General features: G+C 43.9%; 1 protein-coding gene across 1 annotated transcript in view; it reads left to right on the top strand.

The window, feature by feature from the left end:
* The window catches only part of CDH17 (cadherin 17), a 70,901-nt gene extending 54,355 nt beyond the window's left edge, over positions 1-16,546 (top strand). Inside the window, exons 15-17 of the mRNA XM_056522498.1 lie at positions 1,608-1,724; positions 10,129-10,245; positions 16,310-16,546. Coding sequence (XP_056378473.1) covers positions 1,608-1,724; positions 10,129-10,245; positions 16,310-16,407 — 332 coding nt within the window. The 3' untranslated portion in view covers positions 16,408-16,546. The remainder of the gene's footprint in view (positions 1-1,607; positions 1,725-10,128; positions 10,246-16,309) is intronic.
* Positions 16,547-18,204: the final 1,658 nt, after the last annotated feature.

Raw genomic sequence — 18,204 nt, 5'->3', positions numbered from 1 at the left:
TCGTAACTAGAGATGAGCGAACTTACAGTAAATTCGATTCGTCACGAACTTCTCGGCTCGGCAGTTGATGGCTTTTCCTGCATAAATTAGTTCAGCTTTCAGGTGCTCCCGTGGACTGGAAAAGGTGGATACAGTCCTAGGAGACTCTTTCCTAGGACTGTATCCACCTTTTCCAGCCCACCGGAGCACCGGAAAGCTGAACTAATTTATGCAGGAAAAGTCAGCAACCGCCGAGCCGAGAAGTTTGTGACGAATCGAATTTACTGTAAGTTCGCTCATCTCTAATCGTAACCTTTGTTGTTATTGTAGACACAGGATATATCATCAGAAGGTCTAGACAACAGGGCCAAGTGATTGACCACAAAGATGGCTTGGGGGCCCAAATGGTATTATGCACATGTGGCCTAGGACCGTCATAAGATCCTGTGATGGGCCAATTTTAAAGGGTACCTCTCATCAAAAAAAACTTTTGATATATTATAGATTAATGTATGCAGAATAACTTTACAATTGCATGTTATTAAAAAATATGCTTCTTTCTATTTAATTTTCCACTTTGAAGAAATGACCACTAGGGGTCTCCCTACCAGTCCTGGCAGCAAGCATTTCAGACTCATGCTGGAGTCCTAAACACTACAAGCTGCCTGTCTGCTTTGTTCACAAAGGAGAACACTCGGAGCTGCCTGCCTGCTTTGTTCACAGCCTGTTTGGCTGTGAACAAAGCAGGCTGGCAGCTCTGAGTGTTTAGGACTCCAGCATGAGTCAGAAATGCTTGCTGACAGGACTGATCGGGAAAAATACAATAGAAAGAAGCATATTTTTCATTAACATGCTATTGGAAAGTTATTCAACATTCATTAATCTAAAATATATCAAAAGTTTAATTGATGACAGGTACCCTAAAAATTTATTTTTAGGGCAAGCTTTCCCAATGTGCAGTTCCACCTCTGTATTGTAGGGAGAACTTATGAGAAGATCCCCATGGTAGGTAGAGCTGAGGGTGGAGTGATCTAAAATGCAGAATGCTAAATGCTTCTGCGCAGGGGAAGATCATTGCTTGTTGTATCCCTTGTAGCATATACGCAGAAAAACAACCACACACAGGAGCTACAATCACATGACCATAGGGAGTGCCAGATATTTTTACGCAGGGGTTTTTCTGGGCTAAAATGATTGATGGCCTATCCTGAGGATAGGCCATCAATCGCTGATAGGTGGTGACGCCTGGCACTTCCATCAATTGTGTTTGGCAAGAACTACAAATAATTGTTAACTTCCCATTGGAGGAGCAGAAATGAAGTTGACTGGTGGACGACCATTGTAGAGGTCCTAGCGTCACTGATAGCATGACCAGACAATAATAGTCAGGGAGGACCCTAGATGCAGAACATTGCTGGCTGACAGACTAATTAAAGTTGATGATGGATCAAAAAGATATCATATTAGGGTGGTGATGGACACATCAGGCCTGTTTTGGGTCAGGAGGCTCCATTTTAAGATTTTCATGTTTGTGTTTTGTCTGATGTGTCTAAATAATGTTTTGCGGCCCTGTTACAAGAGTGGGGTATATATACCAGATTAATATTTCTTGTATACATTTCTGACAGGATCTTTTGCCCGTCTGGCCATGAAGCATTCAAATTTTCCAAAGGGTATCATCTATGTCCCAGTAATCATTAGGGACAATGGACGGCCACCATTAGAAGCCAATGTTTCTGTTCCAGGTATGAGGAATTCAATAAAAAAGTACATGGGGGGGGGGGGGGGGGGGGGTTGGTATTTATCAATTTTGCCTGTTGACAGTTTCTTTTTACCCTTTTTTTTTTCACTTTGGTTTTCGTGGACATGCACCAAATTTATCATTTGGTGCAGGTTGTTAGTAATTTTGTCTCAAATGTTGAAATCAGCTGTTCACAGCGCCTTTTAGGCTGGGTTCACACCACGTTTTTCAAATACGGTAACCGTTTACGGTTTTCCGCAAAAAAACGTATATGACCGTATCCGAAACCGTATGCATAGAGAATGCATTGTAAACCGTATTCCAAATGTTGTGTACGGTTGCATCCGTTTTGCCTCGGATACGGTTTTGCCGATTTTTCAACCGTAGGCAAAAATGCTGTTGACCACGTTTTTGCCTCCGGTTGGAAAACCGCATGCGAACCGTATGCGGTTCTTTTAACATTGTTGTCTATGAGAACCGTACACAGAATTTAGGAATACGGTAGCACACGGTTTTTCTAATCCGTTTTTGGAGTCAACACATGCGCAGATTGGAATTTCAATAGAACAATAGTAACTTTATTAAATTGCTGGAAAACTTATTCCAACAAAATAGCAAAATCGTTGGCAAAAACTGATGCAGAGTCATATGGTTGTATACGGTTGCATACGGTTTTTGCCATACGTTTTTTAGCGGAAAACCGTATACGGTAACCGTATTTGAAAAACGTGGTGTGAACCCAGCCTTACACAGAACTTACCGCCACAGAGGACGCATATTTTACCCTGTAGAGCGGCCATTTTGGAGTCCCTCCTGCAGTATATCAGCAAGCGACAGGAGGTATTTTGTGAGGTTTATAGTCACCATGTGAAATGGAATTTATTTTCAACTTGGGTAGTTATTTATTTTTATTTTTTTGTTACTTTAGTGCAGTGGTCTTCAACCTGCGGACCTCCAGATGTTGCAAAACTACAATTCCCAGCATGCCCGGACAGCCGTTGGCTGTCCGGGCATGCTGGAAGTTGTAGTTTTGCTTACCTTTCCTGAACCTGTGTAGCCATGTCCAATACTGGCTCAATGCAGGGTGAAGGTTCCTCAGAGACAACTATGTCGCAGGATACTATTGCGCAGCCCTGTAGGCGTCACTGCTTTCACAAAAAAAATGTTTTAATGTATTTTGACGCCTTTACATTTTCTGACATTGCTAAGTGTGTTTTCCATGTACAAAACTTCTTGGCGGGGATTTGCGCCAAAATTGCGCCAAAGATCAATTGGTGCAAATGATGAATTACTGACTAAAGTTGAAATCACACACAGGACCGTGTGATTTTGAGAAAGTTGTAAAAATGACAGTGGAGAAGATGAGCCAAACTTTGGTGCAAAAAGACACTGCGCCAAAGTATTGCGCCAAAGTTATGTGAAAAAAAACCCCACATAAATCCTTTGATAAATACCCCCCCCCCCCCCTAATGTTTATTGACTTGTTAAAGGCTGCATTCACGGGAGGCAGACTCGTTGCTGAATTTTTCTGCAATAGTTCTTTTTATCTGTATGGGGTTGTTTTGGCTGATGGATTTCTGCAAGCTCCATTCCTACCATTCCCAGAGGGCTGGGAGAACGCTAGGACTATACGCTTATGCAGTCTCCCCCTAATTAAAAACGCCTGGGCCAAATGGGTGGAGTGGAGTGCTGGCCCATTAGTAGGAGACTGCATAAGGGTTTCCTCCTAGCATTCTCCCAGCCCTCTGGCAGGGAGCACTTGGTAGGTATTCACACTGATGTGGTTGCACTGCAGCGGTCATTATTACTGTGATGCTTTGTCTGTGGGGTGGAGTGGCCCGGATCCAGGGGCTTGGTTGGGCAGCAGTGGGGCTGCCTGGCCACTGGGTCTCTCCCCCTGTGGGCATGGTGTTGCGTTGGTGGTGGCCGCTGCCCGGCGCTACACCAATGTTGGGTTAGGGACCCACTCTAAATAGGTGGCCTTGACGTGGCGAGTGGGCTTGTACTTGATCAAAATGTATATTAACAACCTGTTAGTGTTTGAATTTATGCTGAGAAGCAAGTAGATCAAAATTCAAATTGTGGATGTGTGGCTGTTAGAGATAAGCGAACTTACAGTAAATTTGATTCGTCACGAACTTCTCGGCTCGGCAGTTGTTTACTTTTCCTGCATAAATTAGTTCAGCTTTCAGGTGCTCCGGTGGGCTGGAAAAGGTGGATACAGTCCTAGGAGACTCTTTCCTAGGAATGTATCCACCTTTTCCAGCCCACCGGAGCACCTGAAAGCTGAACTAATTTATGCAGGAAAAGTCATCAACTGCCGAGCTGAGAAGTTCGTGACGAATCGAATTTACTGTAAGTTCGCTCATCTCTAGTGGCTGTGTTTCTTTTTCTCTATTTTTGTTTTACAATAGTTAAAGGGTCACTCTCATTAAAACAAATCTTTGCTATTGCACTCCTTATGGTAAATGAAAAACATTTCTAATATACTTTGTTTAAAAAAAATGAAGTTTTCCATGTTTTATTTGTGCTTAAAAAAGCTCAAGAGCACATTTCCCCCCCAACTCATACACAGACTTTGGACCAAAGTCCAAACACAGGAAGTGCCGCCTGGAGTGCTGAGGGGGGGGGGGGGGGGTGTCCAGCCTCATCCAATCATAGCTCCTCTCACACATAACTGCCATATGCTGTTGGTTGGACACCCCCCCCCCCCCCCTCAGCACTCCAGGCGGCACTTCCTGTGTTTGGACTTTGGTCCAAAGTCTGTGTATGAGTTGGGGGAAAATGTGCTCTTGAGCTTTTTTAAGCACAAATAAAACATAGAAAACTTCATTTTTTTTAAACAAAGTACATTATAAATATTTTTCATTTACCATAAGGAGTGCAATAGCAAAAATTAGTTTTAATGAGAGTGCCTATTTAAATAAGAACCTTTAAAGAGAGAACGGACGATGACCACAGGATCAGACTACAGAGTGTGCAGTCTGTTACCATGGAGACTCATAGGTTTGCATCATTTCTGAAGACATCATATTGAATATAATGTAATCAAGGCTGTTTGCAAAGTTAGAGATGTATTTGGGACAATAAAGACAAATTGGTGGTCACAGAATTTGGGAATGCCTACTGACCTGCAACTTATGGGCAGCCAAATCTCTGCAAACAATAGCCCAGTGTACCTGTCATCAACCAAAACAAATGTAGATAATACCATTTATATGTATATTTGTAATATACATAGGTTAAAAAATGGGTATATTTTTGTCCCTGCAGCTATTACTTGTGTGTCTCTATGAGGAGTCCAAATACAGGAAGTGAGGGTGGACAAGCAGAGCTCTGTGCACTAAGAAAAATAAGGACCGTGTGCACTGAGGCTCTATGACACGCTCCCAGCTCATACATCAGGATGATTGACAAGCCAGGAGCCTGCACAGAGCCCTGCTTGTCCACCCTCACTTCCTGTATTTGGACTCCTCATAGAGAAACACAGACAATAGCTGCAGGGACAGCATTTTTTTCACCCAAAAATATACAAATTTTTTAATCAATGTACATTACAAATATACATATAATGGTATTATCTACATTATATCAAATGTTTTTGTTGGCGACAGGTACACTTTAAGGTTCAAATAAAAGACATTTAAAGGAGGTAACTTGCATACAAATCATTCAGAAAGTTTTCAGACCCTCTTACTTCACATTTTATTGTTTTGCGGCCTTGTGCTTTGATTAAAAAAATATATTCCCTATCAATCTGGTTTTAATATCTCTTAACCCCTAAAGGACCAAGCGGTTTTCAGTTTTTGCACTTTTGTTTTTTCCTCCTTACATTTTAAAAATCATAACCCTTTCAATTTTGCATCAAAAAATCCATATGATGGCTTTTTTTTTTTTTTTTTTGCACCATCAATCCTACTTTGTAATGACATCAGTCATTTTACCCAAAAATTTACGGTGAAACTGAAAGAAAAATAATTGTGCGACAAAATTGGAGAAAAAAAACGACATTTTGTAACTTTTGGGGGCTTCCGTTTCTATGTTCGGACTTTTTGATCACTTTTTATTCATTTTTTTATGGTATAAAAAGTGACCAAAAATACGATATTTTGTACTTTAAATTTTTTTCACGTGTACGCCATTGACTGTGCGGTTTAATTACCTATATATTTTTATGGTTCGGACATTTACATACACGGCGATACCACATATGTTTGTTTTTATTTTTATTTACACACTTTTTTATGGGAAAAGAGGGGTAATTCTGATTTTTATTGGGGAAGAGGTTAAATCACATTTATTAACCCCTTAAGGACCAGGCCATTTTACACCTTAGGACCAGAGCGTTTTTTGCACATCTGACCACTGTCACTTTAAACATTAAATAACTCTGGAATGCTTTTAGTTATCATTCTGATTCCGAGATTGTTTTTTCGGAACATATTCTACTTTAACATAGTGGTAACATTTTGTGGTAACTTGCATCCTTTCTTGGTGAAAAATCCCAAAATTTGATGAAAAATTAGAAAATTGTGCATTTTTCTAACTTTGAAGCTCTCTGCCTGTAAGGAAAATGGATATTCCCCAAAACAAAATTTTATACGCATTTCCAATATGTCTACTTTATGTTTGAATCATAAAATTGATGAGTTTTTACTTTTGGAAGACACCAGAGGGCTTCAAAGTTCAGCAGCAATTTTCCACAAAATTTTCAAACTCACTATTTTTCAGGACCAGTTCAGGTTTGAAGTGGATTTGAAGGGTCTTCATATTAGAAATACCCCACAAATGACCCCATTATAAAAACTGCACCCCTCAAAGTATACAAAATGACATTCAGTCAGCATTTTAACCCTTTAGGTGTTTCACAGGAATAGCAGCAAAGTGAAGGAGAAAATTCACAATCTTCATTTTTTACACTCGCATGTTCTTGTAAACCCAATTTTTGAATTTTACAAGGGGAAAAAGGAGAAAATGTATACTTGTATTTGTTGCCCAATTTCTCTCGAGTAAGCACATACCTCATATGTCTATGTAAAGTGTTCGGCGGGCGCAGTAGAGGGCTCAGAAGGAAAGGACGACAAGGGGATTTTGGAGAGTACGTTTTTCAGAAATGGTTTTTGTGGGGCATGTTGCATTTAGGAAGCCCCTATGGTGCCAGAACAGCAGAAAAACCCCACATGCCATACCATTTTGGAAACTAGACCCCTTGAGGAATGTAACAAGGAATTAAGTGAGCCTTATTCCCCACAGGTGTTTCACGACTTTTGCATACGTAAAAAAAAAATGTTTTTCCCTAAAATGTGTGTTTCCCCCAAATTTCACATTTTTGCAAGGGTTAATAGCAGAAAATACCCCCAAAATTTGTAACCCCATCTCTTCTGAGTATGGAGGTACCCCATAAGTTGGCCTGAAGTGCACTACGGGCGAACTACAATGCTCAGAATAGAAGGAGTCATATTTGGCTTTTTGAGAGCAAATTTTGCTCGGGGGGGCATGTCGCATTTAGGAACCCCCTATGGTGCCAGAACAGCAAAAAAAAAACACATGGCATACCATTTTGGAAATTAGACCCCTTGAGGAACATAACAAGGAATAAAGTGAGCCTTAATACCCCACAGGGGTTTCACGACTTTTGCATAAGTAAAAAAAAAATATGTTTTCACTAAAATGTGTGTTTCCCCCCAAATTTCACATTTTTGCAAGGGTTAATAGCAGAAAATACCCCCCAAAATTTGTAACCCCATCTCTTCTGAGTATGGAGGTACCCCATAAGTTGGCCTGAAGTGCACTACGGGCGAACTACAATGCTCAGAAGAGGAGGAGCACCATTGAGCTTTTGGAAAGAGAATCCGTTTGGAATGGTAGTCAGGGGCCATGTGCATTTACAAAGCCCCCCGTGGTGCAGTGAGCATTTACACCCCACTGGCGTTTGACAGATCTTTTGAACAGTGGGCTGTGCAAATGGAAAATTACATTTCCAAAGATCTGTCAAACACCTGTGAGTAGTTAGGGCTCGCTATACCCTTTGTTAAATTCCGTGAGGGGTGTAGTTTCCAAAATGGGGTCACATGTGGGTATTTTCTTTTTGCGTTTATGTCAGAACCGCTGTAAAATCAGCCACCCCTGTGCAAATCACCTATTTAGACCTCAAATGTACATGGTGCGCTCTCACTCCTGAGCCTTGTTGTGCTTCCGTAGAACATTTTACGCCCACATATGGGGTATTTCCGTACTCAGGAGAAATTGCGTTACAAATTTGGAGGTCTTTTTATGCTTTTACCGCTTGTGAAAATAAAAAGTATGGGGCAACACCCGCATGTTAGTGTAAAAAATAAAAAAAACATTTATACCAACAGGCTGGTATAGACCCCAACTTTTCCTTTTCATAACGGGGTAAAAGGATAAAAAGCCCCCCAAATTTGTAGTGCAATTTCTCCCGAGTACGGAAATACCCCATACGTGGCCCTAAACTGTTTCCTTGAAATATGACAGGGCTCTGAAGTGAGAGAGCGCCATGCGAATTTGAGGACTTCATAGGGATTGCATAGGGGTGGACATAGGGGGATTTTACGCCAGTGATTCCCAAACAGGGTGCCTCCAGCTGTTGCTAAACTCCCAGCATGCCTGGACAGTCAGTGGCTGTCCGGAAATGCTGGGAGTTGTTGTTTTGCAACAGCTGGAGGCACCGTTTTGGAAACACTGCCGTACGATACGTTTTTCATTTTTATGGGGGGGGGGCAGTGTAAGGGGGTGTATATGTAGGGTTTTACTCTTTTTTTTGTGTTAGTGTAGTGTAGTGTTTTTAGGGTACATTCACACTAGCGGGCTTTTACAGTGAGTTTACAGCTAGGAGTTTGTGCTGCGGCGACAAATTTGCCGCAGCCCAAGCTTGAAGCAGAAAACTAACTGTAAAACTGCCTGTGTGAATGTACCCCGTACATTCACATGGGTGGGGGGGGGGGAACCTCCAGCTGTTTCAAAACTACATCTCCCAGCATGTACTGACAGACCGTGCATGCTGTGAGTTGTACTTTTGCAACAGCTGGAGGCACACTGGTTGGAAAACCTTCAGTTACCTAACTCAGTATTTTCCAACCAGTGTGCCTCCAGCTGTTGCATAACGTAAACTCCCAGCATGTACTGATCGCCGAAAGGCATGCTGGGAGATGTAGTTATGCAACAGCTGGAGGTACGCAACTACAACTCCCAGCATGCAGAGACAGCTGTTTGCTGTTTGGGCATGCTGGGATTTGCAGTTTTGCAACATCTGGAGAGCTATAGTTTAGAGACCACTGCACAGTGGTCTCCAAACTGTGGACCTCCAAACTGCATTGACTGATCTCTTACACTGTTCAATGCAGGTCTCTCTGAAGAGACCTGGAAATGACAGAGCTTTAGAGGATCTGCAGAAAAAAATGGCAGAAAATCCCCAAATCCAGGTGGGCAAGCCTTGTGGCCTCATCCCCAAGAAGATTGGAAATCTCTACCAAAGGGGCTTCAACTAAGTACAGTGGTCCCTCAACATACGATGGTAATCTGTTCCAAATGAACCATCGTTTGTTGAAACCATCGTATGTTGAGGGATCCGTGCAATGTAAAGTATAAGACAGTGGTCTACAACCTGCGGACCTCCAGATGTTGCAAAACTACAACATCCAGCAATAGTTTTGCAACATCTGGAGGTCCGCAGGTTGAAGACCACTGGTATAGGAAGTTGTACTCACCTGTCCCCGCCGCTCCGGACCGTCACCACTGCCTTGGATGTCGCCGTCCATCGCTGTCGCCGCGTCCCCGGGGTGACCCCGACGCTCCGGCAAGGCCTCTTCTTCCCCAGCATCCTCGCTCTCCGTCGCCACCATCACGTCGCTACGCACGCCGCTCCTATTGGATGACGGGACGGCGTGCGCAGCGACATGATGACAACGATGGAGAGCGCCGACGATGCAGAGGATCCCGAAGAGGACGCGCCGGAGCCCCGAGGACAGGTAAGTGATCGTCAGCGGACCACACGGGGCACCGTAAACGGCTATCCGGTGGCAGCTGAAGCAGTCTGCGCTGCCGGATAGCCGTTTATGCGATGGCCCCGACATACAAAAGCATCGTATGTTGATACTGCCTTCAACATGCGATGGCCTCTGGGAGACCATCGTATGTTGAAGTGATCGTATGTTGAGGCCATCGTAGGTCGGGGGGGTCACTGTACATTGGCAAATATTCTGGTTTCACTTTGTCATCATGGGGTATTGAGTGCAGAGTGATGGGGGGGGGGACTTTTTTAAATTTATTTGAAAACCTTCGCACAAGGCTGCAACATAACAAAATGTGAACAAAGTTTGGGGCTCTGAAAACTTGCCGAATGCATTGTAGATAAAGACCTTTTAACGATGACATCTTTTCTCTTGCAGTTCGTATATGCACTTGTACCTCTAACAAAAAGTGCGAGGGTGATCCACTAAATAATCCACCGATATCAAACATTGGACTGGCTCTTGGAATTTTATTTGGGACCCTGGCAGTAATAGGTTAGTATATTTGTCATTACTATGCTAAAACCACTTAGTAGATTGTATTCATAACGTCATGACCACCATTTTATTTCCTCCTATTTGTCTGTTGCTCTGTGATGGGCCTAAGATGGTTGAACACTTGGGTGGAGATTTATTAAAGGGGTACTCCTGTGAAAAACTTTTAATTTTTTTTAATTAGCTGGTGCCAGAAAATTAAACAGATTTGTAAATTACTTTAAAAAAAAAAAATAGTAAAAAGAAAAGAATCCTTCCAGTACTTTTTAGGGGAAATGCTTTTCATTTTGGATTTCCCTTCTGTCACGACCACAGAGCTCTCTGCTGACTTCTGCTGTCCATTTTAGGAACTATCCAGAGCAGCATATGTTTTCTATGGGGATTTTCTCCTGCTCTGGATAGTTCCTAAAATGGACAGCAGAGGTCAGCAGAGAGCTCTGTGGTCATGACAGAAGAGAAATCCAAAAAGAAAAGCATTTCCTATGTAGTATACAGCCCCTAAAAAGGTACTGGAAGGATTAAGATTTTTTTAAGAAAAGTAATTTACAAATCTGTTTAACTTTCTGGCACCAGTTGATTTAAAAAAATAATAATTTTGTGCAGAGGAAGTGGAGCCCATAGAACTAATCAGATTCCAGCTTTTATTTTCCAGAGGCCTTTTTAAAAAGGAAAGCTGGAATCTGATTGGTTGCTATGGGCAACTGCTCCGCCATTACTTTGATAAATCTCCCCGACTTCATAAGCTTATTAAAGGTCCAAATGTCAGATTGGTTAGACAAGGGTGGTGACTATTGTATTTGGTCCTAGTTGGGATGTTGACATTGGTTAATAGCAGTGGTCTCAAACTGTGGCCCTCCAGATGTTGCAAAACTTTAACTTCCAGCATGCCCGGACAGCCGTTGGCTGTCCGGGCATGCTGGGAGTTGAAGTTTTGCAACATCTGGAGGGCCACAGTTTGAGACCACGGGTTTATATCATAACTAAGTGCATTCACTTGAGATAGTATATATTAGTATATACTATACATTATGGGAGACCCCTCTGCTTTGACTAGATACAAATAGTTGACAATCAGAATTCTGAACAGCATTTGAAGAATGTGGTGGGCACTAGAGATGAGCGAACTTACAGTAAATTCGATTCGTCACGAACTTCTCGGCTCGGCAGTTGATAACTTTTCCTGCATAAATTAGTTCAGCTTTCCGGTGCTCCGGTGGGCTGAAAAAGGTGGATACAGTCCTAGGACTCTTTCCTAGGACTGTATCCACCTTTTCCAGCCCACCGGAGCACCTGAAAGCTGAACTAATTTATTCAGGATAAGGCATCAACTGCCGAGCCGAGAAGTTCGTGACGAATCGAATTTACTGTAAGCTCGCTCATCTCTAGTGGGCACAGGTTACAGATCTGGCTGTTACCATGCCCTATGCCTGCGCATGACATTCATTTTAATTCATGGGTATTTTATAGTTATTTCAAGGTTTTTAAAGGTGGTGCCTAGAGATGAGCGAACTTACAGTAAATTCGATTCGTCACGAACTTCTCGGCTCGGCAGTTGATGACTTATCCTGCATAAATTAATTCAGCTTTCAGGTGCTCCGGTGGGCTGGAAAAGGTGGATACAGTCCTAGGAGACTCTTTCCTAGGACTGTATCCACCTTTTCCAGCCCACCGGAGCACCTGAAAGCTGAACTAATTTATGCAGGATAAGTCATCCACTGCTGACCCGAGAAGTTCGTGACGAATCGAATTTACTGTAAGTTCGCTCATCTCTAGTGGTGCCAGAAAGTGATATAGATATGTAAATTGTGTCTGTTTCGTAATCGTAATCCTTTCAAGCTGCTGTATGCTCCAGAGGAAGTTGTGTAGTTCTTTCCTGTCTGACCACGGTGCTCTCTGCTGACTCCTCTGTCAGTGTCAGGAACTGTCTAGAGCAATAGAGGTTTGCTATGGAGATTTGCTCCTACTCTGGACAGTTCCTGCCATGGACAGAGGTGTCAGCAGAGAGCTCTGTGGTCAGAACCGGAAAGAACTACACAACTCCCTCTAGAGCATACAGCAGCTGATAAGTACTGGAAGGATTAAGATTTTTAAATAGAAGTAATTTACAAATCTGCTTAACTTTTTGGCATCAGTTGATTTGAAAACATTTGTTTTCCACCGGAGTACCCCTTTAAGTGAGATGGTGGTACCATTATGGCAGTGCTATGTACATTCACTATTCTAGTCCCAACAAGTATCAACTTGGTCCAGCAGGGTGGGTGCAGCCGGCTGGGTCATAAAGCTAGTGGAATTAGGGCAGCTTGTGCACAAAAGCACCATCATCCCTATAATAATGGGAGCGCAGGTGCAGTTCGGCAGTGAACAGGCCAAAGGGAATGCCACCAGAGGACAAAACCTGCACAGCACTGATGGCATGGGACGGATTGCCTAAGGGAACACCCTGATGTGGTGCCAGGCTAGAAGATTAAATGCCAGACACACAGGATTAAATAGTAAAACTCAGACCTAACAAGGCAGATTACATTTACAAGTTGGTTGTAAAAGACTGAAGCAGAGAAACATCCTTAAAGAGTATCTGTCATCAAACCATATTTTCTAAACTAACTCAGATTATATTCCCTAACTACTCCTAACACCCCTCCTCCCCTAAAAAAATTTCAGAGCTTTATAGTATACAGCTGTGTATCCTACTTTTCCCTTTGCTCACATTGTGTAAGCTCCCAGCATGTGCCTTGCCATGCCCTGCATGCACTTCCTGAGTTTGGTCTCCTGCCAGACCGAGAGGAGACCAAACTAACTGTATGACTTGCAGCAGGGAACAGAACAGAGCCACCTAGTGGCCATTTTTTCAGTCACATTAAAAACATATAAAGATTGAGAATTTTAGCAGCAAGTAAATGGCAAAGTGTCTTATAATTACATAAGGAACAATATATTAAAAGTTTAGTTTGGTGACAGGTACTCTTTAAGGTAATACTGTAGTATAAAGATGGGGGGCCTCTCTTTCTTTCTTTGCTCAAGCCTCTTTTGGTTAGATAGGAATATTCCACTGTCTCTGCTTTACCAAAGAGGTCTACACAAGTTAGCTTCCAGTAGGGTTCACATACATGTCTTCCTCACTCTTTCTTTTTATTGTAATGCCCTCTGTGGGATGCAGGTGACTTAAGGGGTAACTCTTACAGCCTCATGGATAACTCGGCCTGAAGCCCATGAGCCCTAGACTTGCAATTGAGCCCCTAAACCATACCTCCCAAACTTCTGCTAAGGGAAAAGAGGGACAAGCCACACCCCTAACCGCACCCTTAACCAATGCCCTCAGCCTTGCCCTAAACACACCTGCAGCTGCCAAATGGGAACACCTCCTAAGGGTACGTTCACACGAGCGGATTTACAGCGGATTTTACGCAGCGGATCCGCTGGTGAAGGCCCCGCTCTATGCTGTCTTTACATGTGCCTGCTCTACAATACGCCGCTACGAGCAGACACACTGCAGTGATGTGTGCGGCGTACTCGCACATTGCGGCCACTCTCCCTGCTCTGAGCTAGGCAGAGAGCTCCCGCCATGTGAGAGTATACTGCGACTCGCACATCACAGTGTGTCTGCTCATAGCGGCGTATTGTAGAGCAGGCACATGTAAAGACAGCATAGAGCGGGGCCTTCACCAGCGGATCCGCAGCGAAATCCGCTGTGAAAATCCGCTCGTGTGTACGTACCCTTAGGGTCTATTCATATATGAAGTATTCTGCACAGGAGTTGAATTTGTATTTAGTCATTTAATTTACATTCAAATCTGCAGCAGAATACTGTATGTGTGAATAGACCATTAACAGCAATAATGTTGTCAGTCTGACACCTAAATTTAGAAGGACGTCCTATACTGACAGACTGACAACAACCCCCAACATTACCACTACAGACCATATAAGAGATTACATACAGTTATATCAGGAGACTGACAACAACCCCCATCATTACCACTACAGACCATATAAGTGATTACACACAGTTATATCAGGTGACTGACAACAACCCCCATCATTACCACTACAGACCATATAAGAGATTACATACAGTTATATCAGGTGACTGACAACAACCCCCATCATTACCACTACAGACATATAAGAGATTACATACAGTTATATCAGGTGACGTGTTTTCTGATCAGAGTCGGTCACTTGCCTTTTTCTTCTCCATCTCAGACCACCACGATGATTTCTTCTGACTACGACTCATCTTTTGAGAACATGGTGGGAAAAAAACAAACATTTTAGGCTCAGCACTTTTACAATAACTATAATGCCCCAAACTTAGTATAGTGGGTAGCAGCAGATGTCCCCCACATTAGGTAGGCAGCAAAAGACCCCCACATTAGGTAGGCAGCAGAAGTCCCTCACATTAGGTTGCCAGCAGATTCCCCCCATAGTAGGCGGCAGATGTCCCCCCATAGTAGGTGGCAGATGCCCCCCCCCCCATAGTAGGCAGCAGATTCCCCCATTGTAGGTGCCAGTACCCCCATTGTTGCTGCCAGTACCCCCATTTTAGGTGGCAGTACCCCCACAGTAGGTGGCAGTACCCCCACAGTAGGCGGCAGTACCCCCACAGTAGGCGGCAGTACCCCCCACAGTAGAGGGCAGTGTATTCCACAGTAGGCGGCAGTGTCCCCCATAGTAGGCAGCAGTGTCCCCCATAGTAGGCGGCAGTGTCTCCCACAGTAGGCGGCAGTGTCTCCCACAGTAGGCATCAGAGTCCCCCACAGTAGGCATCAGAGTCCCCCACAGTAGGCATCAGAGTCCCCCACAGTAGGCATCAGAGTCCCCCACAGTAGGCATCAGAGTCCCCCACAGTAGGCATCAGAGTCCCCCACAGTAGGCATCAGAGTCCCCCACAGTAGGCATCAGAGTCCCCCACAGTAGGCATCGGAGTCCCCCACAGTAGGCATCGGAGTCCCCCACAGTAGGCATCGGAGTCCCCCACAGTAGGCATCGGAGTCCCCCACAGTAGGCATCGGAGTCCCCCACAGTAGGCATCGGAGTCCCCCACAGTAGGCATCGGAGTCCCCCACAGTAGGCATCGGAGTCCCCCACAGTAGGCATCGGAGTCCCCCACAGTAGGCATCGGAGTCCCCCACAGTAGGCATCGGAGTCCCCCACAGTAGGCATCGGAGTCCCCCACAGTAGGCATCGGAGTCCCCCACAGTAGGCATCGGAGTCCCCCACAGTAGGCATCGGAGTCCCCCACAGTAGGCATCGGAGTCCCCCACAGTAGGCATCGGAGTCCCCCACAGTAGGCATCGGAGTCCCCCACAGTAGGCATCGGAGTCCCCCACAGTAGGCATCGGAGTCCCCCACAGTAGGCATCGGAGTCCCCCACAGTAGGCATCGGAGTCCCCCACAGTAGGCATCGGAGTCCCCCACAGTAGGCATCGGAGTCCCCCACAGTAGGCATCGGAGTCCCCCACAGTAGGCATCGGAGTCCCCCACAGTAGGCATCGGAGTCCCCCACAGTAGGCATCGGAGTCCCCCACAGTAGGCAGCGGTGTCCCCCACAGTAGGCAGCGGTGTCCCCCACAGTAGGCAGCGGTGTCCCCCACAGTAGTGCAGCGGTGTCCCCCACAGTAGTGCAGCGGTGTCCCCCACAGTAGTGCAGCGGTGTCCCCCACAGTAGTGCAGCGGTGTCCCCCACAGTAGTGCAGCGGTGTCCCCCACAGTAGTGCAGCGGTGTCCCCCACAGTAGTGCAGCGGTGTCCCCCACAGTAGTGCAGCGGTGTCCCCCACAGTAGTGCAGCGGTGTCCCCCACAGTAGTGCAGCGGTGTCCCCCACAGTAGTGCAGCGGTGTCCCCCACAGTAGTGCAGCAGTGATATTTATAGTGATAAACCACCTACTTCATATACTTTATATTGATAAACCACCTACTTTATATACTTTATATTGATAAACCACCTACTTTATATTGATAAACCACCTACTTTATATACTTTATATTGATGGAAGCCAATGTCCTAAGGATAAGATAAAATTGTCAGAAAATACCCATAACCATAACTTATTCTATTTTACAGGTATAATAATTGCAGTTGTTTTCGTATCAATCAACAAAAAGAAGAAGAAGGCCGGTGTTGCCATCAATGCTGCTGAGACTGTAAACCTGAGCTCCTGAGAGAACTTGTTGAAAATTTTTAAGATTTCACCAAACACCCCAAAGTTCCATTTTATAGATGAAATGAGGCACTTATTTAAGCATGCTAAAAGGAAGCTTTTTACTGTGGATGTTTATACTTTGAAAATGATGTGTTTAAATAAATGGAACCTTGTTTTGGAAAATGATGAGTTGCTTTTTTTTTTTTTTCCCCATAATTTTATGTTGATCTGTTTAGGCAATCACTTATTAAAGGAAGGAGGGACAATTTATGGATTCAAAAGAAGGAAATGCGAGCATATGGTTTAAGGTCTGTTCTATTTTTTGTTATTTGACTGTGCTACATGGTTTGCAAAGTAAGTGTAGTATAATATATAGTATAATATAGTGTCTGTACCTGTGTTTGATGGTTGGTCTTGCAATTCTTATCTTGTGATCGTTGAACCATATTTTTAACAGTGTATAAAATGACTGTTGTCTCAGGCCTTTTTGAGGTTGTAGAGTGCCCCGAGACATTACATCACTAGTCTGGTGTTATATAGGAACTTGTCTGTGCTTCAACGGGTGGAGTGACCGCTGGGCGGGAAGGAGATCATTCTCCACATGTCTACAGGGAATTGTAGTTTCAAGCACAGCATGCATGAAAGGGAGCCTAGCTGTGCTGCAATTGATGGAGTGACTGATGTGTGGGAGGGAGATAAATCATCTCCCACTTGGAAACAAGGGATCCTAGGGATTATAGTTGGAGGGAGGGCACAGAAACAGGGATATAGCCATTTACCACCAACCCAAGCATGGATCCTTGGTAATCTGTCGTGTCCCAGCACCCAAAGTTGTCCTGTGGGCTAAAGATTGCCTGACCCTGACCCCCCAATGGGAGCCCCCAACATTGTCCTTTTTGTAGTGTAGGGGAGGAGGATCTGTTCAGTTGCAGTTGTAGCGTGAGTCTAGTGAGGAGAAGGAGAGTGTGCAGTACAGATCACTGCTGTTTGGAGAGCTGAGTGAAGTAGTCAAAGGAAGCCTGAGGAGAAATCCAAAATCTGCAGCTGCGCAAATCTCAGGAAAACACCAGCGCACATGTGAATAGTGTTGCTCACGAATATTCGCAATGCAAATTTTATTCGCGAATATCGCATATTCGCGAATTCACGAATATTCGCGAATATAGTGCTATATATTCGTAATCACGAATATTCTTTTTTTTTATTTTTTATTTTTCACAGTACACATCACAGTGATCATCCCTCTCTGCTTCCAGCTTGTGTGGTGTAAAGAAGGCTCTAATACTACTATGTGGGACTGGTGAGCGAATTTTCGCTTATGTTAATTTTTGTATATGCTTATTTTCGCATATGGTAATTTTAGCATACGCGAATTTTCGCATATGTGAAAATAAAACGAGCATATTACGAATATGCGAATATTCGCGAATATATGACGAATATTTGTCCATATATTCGCGAATATTCACGAATTCGAATATGGCCTATGCCGCTCAACACTATATGTGAATTAAAAAAATGAAAAGCCTGCTGATAAGCACAGAGTCTTTGGGGAGAAACATAGCGGGGTATTTATGAAACATTTTACCCTGGTTTTCTTGGGTAAATGTGTCTCAATATTTTGGCGCAGTGGATTTTTAGCGACTTTTCCTGCGACCTTTCATTTACCTGTGTTTTGTTTTGTTCCTGTGGTGGATGTGTTTTTGGTAGATTTTTTGCAGTGGTCAGGGATTTATGAAAATGCGACTTTAGCACAACCCACAAAAACGGGCGCTAATCACCAACAAATAAAAAAGCACTTACAAACTAACTGTGG

Source organism: Hyla sarda, chromosome 5 (assembly GCF_029499605.1).
Source record: "Hyla sarda isolate aHylSar1 chromosome 5, aHylSar1.hap1, whole genome shotgun sequence".
NCBI lineage: Eukaryota > Metazoa > Chordata > Amphibia > Anura > Hylidae > Hyla > Hyla sarda.
This window is presented reverse-complemented; position numbering and strand designations above follow the sequence as displayed.